General features: G+C 35.9%; 1 protein-coding gene across 1 annotated transcript in view; it reads right to left on the bottom strand.

Annotated features, from left to right (window-relative positions):
* Positions 1–11334, bottom strand: part of LOC137625956 (putative neural-cadherin 2) — a 456463-nt gene that overhangs the window by 92876 nt on the left and 352253 nt on the right. Inside the window, exons 4-6 of the mRNA XM_068357020.1 lie at positions 8330–8445; positions 2160–2324; positions 1901–2038 (exon numbers count right to left, since the gene is read on the bottom strand). Coding sequence (XP_068213121.1) covers positions 1901–2038; positions 2160–2324; positions 8330–8445 — 419 coding nt within the window. The remainder of the gene's footprint in view (positions 1–1900; positions 2039–2159; positions 2325–8329; positions 8446–11334) is intronic.

Raw genomic sequence — 11334 nt, 5'->3', positions numbered from 1 at the left:
GAATTTTCACAAGCTCAGCTTCAAGGAGATCAGGGCAACTTACCCGCAGTGCCCGTAAAAACATGGATGAAAAAACCCTCATTTTGGTTGATGGGTGATGATTAGAATAAAAATGTATGTACGAATTAACATTCGTAAGTTTTCTATATACAGTAAATTTAAAAGACCTTTCTTGTCTAAATACTAGAACATCTAAAAAGGGAAGCTTGTTATCGAATTCTATCTCCAATGAAAACTCAATAGATGGTACCAGAGTGTTTAAGGCTGTTAGAAAAGCTTTTTCATCCTTATCAATGGGCCAAGCACAAAAAATATCATCAACATATCTGACCCAGAAGATACCTGCAGGTAGAATCCTAGGTAGGTACTTGGTCTCAAAAAATTCCATGTAAATATTGCTTAACAAAGGAGAGAGAGGATTGCCCATTGCCATACCAAATTTCTGTTCAAAGAATTCACCATTAAAAGTAAACCTACAACCTTTTATGCACAATTTTAAAAGTTTAAGAATAGAGTCCGTATCCACAGTAAACGTATGTTTGACGAGTTCGTCTTTAAAAAACTCTAACAATTCATCCACAGGAACTTTCGTAAAAAGTGATTTTACATCAAAGCTTATGAGCTTAAAATTATAGTTAAAATCAAACCTCCTTAACCTAAAAATAAAATCTTCATTATTTTTCACAGAGCATCCCAATATAGTGCCAAGAATAGGTGACAGCTCATTTACCAGCCATTTAGACAGTTTGTAAGAACAAGATCCCACGGAACTTATGATGGGTCTAGCAGGAAAGTTTTCTTTGTGAGTTTTGATTACGCCATATAAATATGGTAGCGAGGGACACGTTGTGATGAATTTGGGTATCAACTGCTTGTGATTAGAAAGTACACTCTTAATAGTTTTGTTAAATGAAGCATTGTCTCTGTCAAAAAGCAAAGAAAACTTTTTATGGCTTTGTTAACAACGATGATTTTAATGTGAATAACCTCCTTGTTTTACCTTTTTTCAAACAGTTTGTACCTCTACCTGGAATTTTAAAAACCTTTTGGAATTAATGTAATTTTTAGAAACAACACACTCAAGAATATATTGATAAAAAATTCCCCAAAACAGATTAACGGATGTATATACGAAATTCCATGCAATCAGTGTAATAAACGGTATATCGGTCAAAGTGGCAAAGCACTAGAAACTCGATTAAAACAGCATAAATATAATGTAAGAACGGGAAACATTGCCAGCAGTCTTTTTCAGCATATGAATGAGTGCAACCACGCTATTAATTGGAAAGCTGCTAAAGAACTTATATTTTGCAAAGATTTTGTTAAAAGAAATATCATTGAAACAGTTTTAATTAAGAAAAATTTCGAAGATCTGCTTAACACCAGTTCAGGTATGTACAAACTGGATGAATTTCTTGTAAGCAACATTTTTAAACAACTAGCTTTTAAGTAATTTGTAATTTGCTCATTTTTTCTGTTTTACGTCATCACAGAGGTTTCTTTGTATTCTAATTGTATTTTTAAACCATAAGACCGTGAAGAGGTGTAATAATAACACGAAAGCACTTGTCCAATCTTCGTTTCCTTTTCCCTCCCGGCTTGCTGTCATCTTGAGACATCGCATGTTCCAGCGATTTGTCATTAATATATATATATATATATATATATATATATATATATATATATATATATATATATATATATATATATATATATATACATATATACATATATACATATATATATATATATACATATATATACATATATATACATATACATATATATATATACATATATATATATATATATATATATATATATAGACAAATACAGATAGATAGAAAATATAGATAGATAGATATAAGGCCATACATGAGTTTGAACTTCCACTTACCCTTTGCTGAATGATTTCTCCTGTGAGAGAATTTATGGTAAAATAAGCATCGCTGGGTGCATACCCATCCACTCCATCCCCTCGGACTGTATACAAAAGACCCTGGTAGTCCAGTTCATCTTTGTCCCTAGCTTCTACCTGTAAGGGGTACACAGACATACATGATAATAACTTAATATCTTTAGTAATAGTTTAAAAGATAGATTTCCCATTTTGTGTAGCTGATATACAAAATAAGACTGACTCGTCTATTAATTACCTTCAGCAGTGTGTTAGGAAGATGGCGGTCATCCTCTTCGATGACAGTGACCTCTGGATCCTGGCTGACGAAGTAAGGAGGGCTGTCGTTGACGTCACGCACCTTCACCTGGACGATGGTGTGGACGGCTTGCCCTGCAGCCTCTCCCGATACCACCAGTTCGTGCTTTAAAGAGAGATGGGGGGCATTTGTAGCTAAATAAATAATATATTAATAAGTAGTAGATACGAAAAAATGTTGAGCTGTGTATGACTATATATATATATATATATATATATATATATATATATATATATATATATATATATGTATATATATATATGTATATATATATATATATATATATATATACATATATATATATTGAAATTACATATATATACATGCATACTATATATATACATATATATATATACATATGTATATATACACTATTTTTACATATACCTACATATATATAATATACATGTATTATATATATATATATATGCATACATATATACAATACACATGCAGTGTACATACTTATATTTACATATATATATATATATATATATATATATATATATATATATATATATATATATATGTATATATATATATATATATGTATTTATACATATATATAATACATATCATATATATTTATATATATATATATAGTACATATTATATATATTCATATATATACATATATATAGTATATATATATATATATATATATATATATACATATATATATACATATATATAAATATATATATATATATATATACATATACATGTTATATATATATATATATATATATATATATATATATATATATATATTATATACATAAATACAATATATACAGTTTATAATTGATATTTTATACATGCTGTACATACACTATATAATATCTTACACGTATTGGTGGTCATCCTAACTAGCTGAATTTTATCTCGGTGTTTTGACTATGTTAAGTATAAGGGTTTCATATTTTAACGTTGCGTTCTAAGTGACACACTCGATGTCAATTCTCCTCTTTCTTCAAGTAATCTACTGAAAAAAAAGACATCCTATATTGTCAGGTGCTACACAAAATGATTTATTCCTAATCCTTGCAAATGTTATGAGCGTTTGTCTTAAGAAAAAAAAAAAAAGCACGAAAGGAAAATTGAGGTTATTAATGATCTTACCGGAGATCTACAGTGTAAATGGCTCAGTGAGTGGTGAAGCCTTGGGTAATAATGACCAGAACCAAAACAATGAATAATTGAATTTCCTATTAGATAATTAGTGGGTCGATCTTGTGACGAGCTCCTGTGATTCGCTTCTCGTAACAGAAGCCATGTCAGAGAAATCTGATTATTTGATTAAATTCAGCTCTACCTTCATATTTGAGATTGCTTTTCCATATTCAATGTGACGTTGTCAGAAAACCATATGTCTTCTATGTGCAAAGGAGAATATTCTAATGTCTATTTTCATGCCTATTGGAAACGCTCTGCCTAGCGATCCGGTGGACTGGGGTTCTAGACCTATTGAACTTGATCGTTTCTCGTAGTGTGTACAACCTCGCCCTCCTTGCGGGTTAAGGATGGGGGTTTGGGGGAGCCTATAGTTCTAACTGCTGGGTTATTAGCAGCCATTACCTGGCCCTCGCCGGCCCTAGTTTCAGTGGAAAGGGGCCTTGAGAGCTGATCATATACATATATGTGGTCAGTCTCTACGGTATTCTGCTGTTAGGTCACTGTCCCTTACCTATGCCATTCATTCGAGACCTTTAAACCTGCATCAGATATTGTGTACAGTCTGCGTCAAAACTGATACAACAAATTGCAAAATTCATCGTATGTAGTTCGTTAGAAATTTATGAGAGGTTACCAGTTAATATATTTCATTCTAATTATTGTCAACCTCTATATCTGATAATAAGTATCAGTGATTAACTGTAGAACCACGGAAGACATTTCCCAAGTGAATGGTCAATCTTAGTTCAATAATTGTTTATTAAAAGAAAGAAAAAAAAGAGAATTTTCCCAAAGAAACAACAGCGGCTCTCAATGTGTTATATCGAGCGTTCACCATTCCGTGGCAGCAGAAACCATCGAGTGCATGACCATTGGCCTAATGTGATAATAAATTACTTTTATAGCCCAATATCGAAAATTATCATTATTTCTATTTATAGAGCACAAAACACTTTAGCAGGCGGGCAGTTAATTCTAATAGCCAGGCCCTCTCCATCATGAGGCTCAATACTACACAGTATTCTAGAAGTTTTATTCCATCTGTTACCAAGTTGTGGAATGATCTTCCTAATCGGGTAGTTGAATCAGTAGAACTTCAAAAGTTCAAAGTTGGAGCAAATGTTTTTATGTTGACCAGGCTGACATGAGTCTTTTTATAGTTTATATATGAAAATATCTGGTTTTGACGTTGTTAATAGTTTATATAGGACATATCTGTTTTGGCGTTGTTACTGTTTTTAGAATGATTTATTGTTAATTTATTCTTATCATTTATTTATTTCCTTATTTCCTTTCCTCACTGGGCTATTTTTCCCTATTGGAGCCCTTGGGCTTATAGCATCTTGCTTTCCCAGCTAGGGTTGTAGCTTGGCTAATAATAATAATAATAATAATAATAATAATAATCTGATTAAATGAAATATAAATAAGACTCCAGTTGGTGTGAGAAAATACATTTTCCAACTTATTTAATAAATTGAGTTGTTTGAATATCTAGATGGTTGTAGCCTAAATATAGTTTTCCATTAGTTAGGTTTCATTACCATGAGCTTTATAAATACGTGCTTGGCTTACCACAATCTATAAACTTGTTAAGTAGTAATACGTTAAAAACGTATCGCTGAATCTTATTCTCGGGTATCAGTATGTAGGTTACTTAAAGAGATATACATTTAATTTATTTATATATATATATATATATATATATATATATATATTTATATATATATATATATATATATATATATATATATATGCTCGAGAACCACAAAGAAAATGAAAATAAGATATATAAGATCAAGTCCTAACTGGTTTCCTATGTCCATTTTCATTGCGGTTCTTCTGAATTTGAGTATCACTTGAGTATCACGTTTCCCTGTGATATTTACACACACACACACACACACACACACACATTATATATATATATATATATATATATATATATATATATATATATATATATATATGTGTGTATGTGTGTGTGTGTGTATGTGTGTGTGGCGACTCCGGCACTCGGGCATAGTTCGAGTACAATATTTTCTAAAATTTAGTCAAACGCGCATTTGTCTAAATTTTAGAAAAACTCCACGGGAAATTTTGTGTTAGAAAGTTTTTTTTCTCAAAGATCACTGTTTGTCCGAAGGCTGCCACTACGGCTAATGCTGGTGGCCTGAGATCGTGGCTCCCTGCCCTTGTAAACACTGACTAAAAGGATATTAGGGTAAATTCCCCCACTAGAAGGCCACGGCTGGTAATTCATTGGTTGGGTAAATAATTTTACATTTGTATCGTTGGTCGAAACCGAAGGCAACGCTGAAGATGATTCCGAACGTTCGGACCATAAATGCGAATATCAGAATTACCAATCGACCCAATTTCTCTATTGAATTTAGGTGCATTCACGGTTGACTATGTCTAATATCTAATGTTTAATATTACGAACATTTTCCCTTTATATTTTACTGATAATTGCATAGTCTTATGTACCTTCGCTAAAATAATTGTTATTTAAATATTTGTTTCCACATTGATTAAAATATACATAGGTAAAGTTGGTAATCCTGCGTTGAACAAAAATTTCAAAATGTTTTTGTTTCTATAGTTTGAAGTAATTATTACTTTTTGAATTGATTACTATTACAATTTCTTTCCTTATGATTCTCATGAATATCATAGATTTTATATTTGTGCATCATATGTTAGCTTTATTTTGTTTGATAAAGCTTTCAATGTAGGAAAAAAATAAGTTTTTGAGACATGCATTGCAGTTGTCAGTTAGTGAATTTCGAATGAAATCCTCTAAAATCTGTTGCATCAGTTTTGAAGCAGACTGTACAACAATTAAATGAAGTAAAAGTTTTCGAACAGCGCCAACAACAATAACCATCCTTCATCATCATCATCATAAAAATAAATCTTATCATTAAATAATTAAGTTTTCTACTTATTACTTATGTCACCCAAAACAGTTTAGGGATCACCATCCCGAAAAGGTGGCTAAGAGTTAGGTCGAGTGCCATATACAACGAACCTTTTTAGACCTTTCCAATGAGCCCAAGAACACCTCTTAATTGTTTGTGATTCCTGAGATATGCATACCCCTTATTTTTGTGTCCTGTCCGTTATACCTTGACATAGTGCAGTCATCTACTCCACCGCCATATGTAGGACTTCGGGACCTTTCCAACGAGCCCAAAAACACCTCTTAACTCCTCGTAATTCCTGATATACGCATACCCCTTATTTTCGCGTCCTGTCCCTTAAGCCTTGTCCACACGATCGAGTATGCCCGACGGGCAAACAGTGATACCAGACCACAATAGTTAGTAAGAATGAGGGTTATTGACGTCAGAAGTGGGAAAACCACAGACAGGGATCTGGCATCATAGTGTTGCCAGATCCCTGCCTTTAGTTTTCCGATTCTGACATCATCAAACCTCATTTTCACTAACTATCGTGGCCTGGTATCACTGTTTGCCCGTCGGGCATGCTCGATCGTGTGGACAGGGCTTTATACCTTGACTAGTACACTGATCTTCCCAATCTCCATACTCAGGACCTGGAGACCTCTTAACTCCCGGTGGTTGCTGAGATACCCATACCCCATAGTGTACCATTTTTGCGTCCCTACCCCTTATAGGGAGAGGTATGCCCATCCTCACACCCCTATACATCTCAGGACCTCGAGACCTTTCCAACGAGCTCAAGAACACCGATTAACTTTGTGTAGTTCCTGGGATATGCTTACCCTTTATCTTACGGTTTATCACGACCTTGTCCAAGGCCGTCTTCGAGCCTCGTCCCTTATAAGGAGGGGTAGGCCCTAGGAGGATTTCCTCCAAGGGTAGGCCCAACGCCACACCCCCTATACGTCGCGGGACATCAAGATCTTTCCAGCAAGCCCAAGAACACCTCTTAACTCCTTGTGGTTGATGAGAAACTTTTACTTTAAAAAAGTCTACGGTTTATGGTTTTTTTTATGTTAATATAGGACCATACGGCAAGATCCCAGGGAAACGAGAAGAGATTGTTTTTTTTTTCGGGACTTGGGGCTTTGCCAGGCCCCTAAATGGATAAAATTTTATCTGTAATATATAAGTAAGTGTTTTCATTGTGCATAATTTAAAGGTAATCACAAATAATTGGATGTTTCTATGCTTAAAGTATAAGACGAGGTTTACCTATGAGAAAGAAAATTATACTTTTTGTTTAGAATACATTATATGAAAAATTCAATATACTAATATTAAGAAAGATATTTGAGAATACATTTTAGGTAAAAACATTTTAGATATAAGTTCTATACAACAAATAAAGAATTAAAATCTGAATTTTCTTTACTCTTTATGACCGCTTCGTTAACAAGCTCATTTAGACAATACATTGTTTAAAAATGGAACACTAATAACAAAAGCTTGAACTGCTCTCTCTCTCTCTCTCTCTCTCTCTCTCTCTCTCTCTCTCTCTCTCTCTCTCTCTCTCTCTCTCTCTCTCATATTTAATCTTATTTGTTGAACGTTACCTTTTAGAGTAATTACGTTTCATGTGGGGTGAACATATCAACCCCACCTCTCTCTCTCTCTCTCTCTCTCTCTCTCTCTCTCTCTCTCTCTCTCTCTCTCTCTCTCTCTCTCTCTCTCTCTCTCTCATATATTCAATTTTATTTGTCTTAAAATTTTACCTTATAGAATAATCATATCTTATGTAGGGTGAACATATCAAACTCTCTCTCTCTCTCTCTCTCTCTCTCTCTCTCTCTCTCTCTCTCTCTCTCTCTCTCTCTCTCTCTCTCTCTCTCATATATTCAATTTTATTTGTCTTAAAATTTTACCTTTTAGAATAATCATATTTTATGTAGGGTGAACATACCAAACCCCCGTCTCTCTCTCTCTCTCTCTCTCTCTCTCTCTCTCTCTCTCTCTCTCTCTTACCTTATCGTACACTTCGTAGTCGAGAGTGGCAGCCAATGTGATGAGTCCTGTATGCTGGTCGATAGTAAATAACCCATCTCTGTTCCCTCCAGTGATGCTGTACCGAACAGATGCTCCTGTGGGAGGAGATGAGTTGAATCCAAGAGTGAGCATCCGTGCATAATACGCAATATATTCTCCAACATGCAGATTAATATGATTACGATATTGGTAGCGGAGAATCTATTTTGGAACAGTTTCTGAGGAACTGATTCTGTCATGAGGCGGTGTAGGTAAATCAGTTATGTTATATAATGGTAAAACATATAATACAGATTCCTTAAGCTTTCTTCACATGAGAGGACTTTTTCTGTACTGATATATTTCCGCTCGTTAGGAGGCATGTCTTCAAATGAGCGGATTTTTCCAAGCGGCCACATAGTTTCTATGAGCTGCTTCACTGAAACCGTGGTGTTAGCAGTGAAAGCGCTTGGTGAATCACTACTGCTCGGAAATTCTTCTGAAAGGGTAGCGTGGGAAGGGCCTCATTGGTCTGCATTGATTTCTAATCAACACGGCCAAAACCATGCGGCATTAATCCGCTTGTGTGAACAGAGCCTTACTTTGAGTGAAGCTAAGATATAATAAGATATTTTTGGTCAGGTGAGTTATATTCAGTTTATGTAAGGCAAAGCTAAAGTAAATTAGGATATGTTAGCTTAAGTAAGTCTAACTTACTTTATATTACGTTAGATAAGGTTAGGATAGGTAAGTAGTGTCCCTTTTTGCTAATAGACATATCGAATTCTATATAGAGTTGTTAGGTATGGTATAGTTAGTATAGGCAGAGCTACGTTCGGGTATATTAGGTTAAGTAAAGTATTGTAGGCATAGGTAAAGCCAAGATAGGTTAATTTTAGTTTGGTTAGGTAGGCCACATTAGGTAGAATTATCTATGGGGTGTCCGTTTACAATAGGTTAAGTGAGGTTTACCAAGTCTAACTGAAAAAAAAAAATAGTTTAATTGCGAGAGGTAAGATATGGTTAGTCTAAGAAAAGATCAGTTCAGCTGTATTAAACTACAGTAGATCAAGTATGGTTTCTACAGGTTAGATGAGCTTGGGCACTGTAGATAAAACTAAAATTGGTAGCTTCAGGCAATGAAAGGTCCCATTCTCCACGAGTATTCTTACACATCTTAAGTTCTTCCCAACCATATTTGATCTGGTAACACTAACACAACTGCCCAGACGTAGGGTAACCTCCGAGAGAGAGAGAGAGAGAGAGAGAGAGAGAGAGAGAGGGGGGAGAGGGACTGAGAGCAAGAGGGAGAGAGAGGAAAAGGGAGGGAAGGGTCAAGAGAAGAGAGGAAGTGATGGAGGGCAGGGGAAAGAGATAAAAGGGAGGGAGGGAAGGAGAAGGGGGAGGGAGGGAAGGAGAAGGGGGAGGGAGGGAAGGAGAAAGGGGATGGAGGGAAGAAGGAGGAAGGAGGAAGGGGGAAGAGGACAGAGAGAGAGAGAGAGAGAGAGAGAGAGAGAGAGAGACTTGGGAAAGAAGAAGGAATGGAGAGCAGGGGAAAAATAGAAAGAAGGAGTTGGGGAAGGAGCAAAGGGAGAGACGAAAGGAGAGCAAGAGGGTAAGAGGGACTGAGAACAAGAGAGAAAGAGGGATGGAGAAGAGAGAAAGACGGAAGAAGAGCAAGAGGGAAAGAGGGATGGAGAACAAGAGAGAAAGACGGAAGAAGAGCAAGAGGGAAAGAGGGATGGAGAACAAGAGAGAAAGACGGAAGAAGAGCAAGAGGGAAAGCGGGATGGAGATCAAGAGGGGGTGAGAGAGAGGGATGGAGATCAAGAGGGGGTGAGAGAGAGGGATGGAGATCAAGAGGGGGTGAGAGGGAGGGATGGAGAGCAGGGGGAGAAAGAGAAAGGAGGGAGGGATGGAGAGCAGGGGGAGAAAGAGAAAGGAGGGAGGGAAGGAGCAGGTAGAGAAAGAGAAAAGGAGGGATGGAGAGCAAGAGGGAGAGAGAGAAGGATTGAAGGAAGGAGCCTGGGGAGAGAGAAGGATTGAGGGAAGGAGCCTGTGGAGAGAGGGGGGGATGGAGAGCAGTGGGAGAGAAAGAGAAATAGAGGGAAGGACAAGGGGGGAAAGAGGGACGGAGAGCACGAGGGAAAGAGAGGATTGAGGGAAGGGGAGGGTGGGAAAGAGGGATGGAGAGTAGGGGACAAGAGAGGATTGAGGGAAGGGGAGGGTGGGAAAGAGGGATGGAGAGTAGGGGACAAGAGAGGTGAGAAAGATGTTGTGCAATGGGAAAGGAAGATTAGCCCTCTTAAATAACAGTAAATCCAAAAATACAGTAGTCTAAGAAGCTTACCTGGATGCATGAATAAATTTCAGTATTCAAAGATTAGCACATCAAGGTAAGTAATTACGTATACGATATATAAAGATAGCGAGATGAGGCAACAGACAAGGCCGTCAATATTACTAGATCAAATAAGGTTGAAAAGAAGTTAAGGTCTGTAAGAATTCTTGTGGTTATGTTAAGTTTCAGTAAATGAAAGGTAGTATTAACCGTTTCATCAGGTTATGTAAGTTATGAAGTTTCAGTTTCGGTAACATTTAATCATCTATCTTTGACATATGATTAATCTGAATAAAGTTAAGTAATGGTAAATTACTTACGGTATGGTTTTGTTAGTTTAGATCAGTGATAGTCAATCTTGGTACATGGTGCACCCCAGGGTGTATTAATGTTTACAAAGGGTAAATGGGAATGATGGGGTACATGGAAGGGTACATGGAGGGGTACATTACATGGGAATAATATGGTACATGGAGTGGTACATTACATGAGAATAATGGGGAACATGGAGGGGTATATGACATGGCCAGTTTGCAAGAGTGCATACAATGTGATATCCCATTTGCTTTTTTAAACTATTTATAAAAGCATATATGTACATATGTACAACAAAGTAGAAATACAATATTTATGCACATCTATTTTATTTTTATTGCACATCTAG

The sequence above is a fragment of the Palaemon carinicauda genome, chromosome 33, assembly GCF_036898095.1.
Source record: "Palaemon carinicauda isolate YSFRI2023 chromosome 33, ASM3689809v2, whole genome shotgun sequence".
NCBI classification, from domain to species: domain Eukaryota; kingdom Metazoa; phylum Arthropoda; class Malacostraca; order Decapoda; family Palaemonidae; genus Palaemon; species Palaemon carinicauda.
The sequence above is the reverse complement of the archived record's forward strand: the minus strand, read 5'-3'. Positions and strand labels throughout refer to the sequence as shown.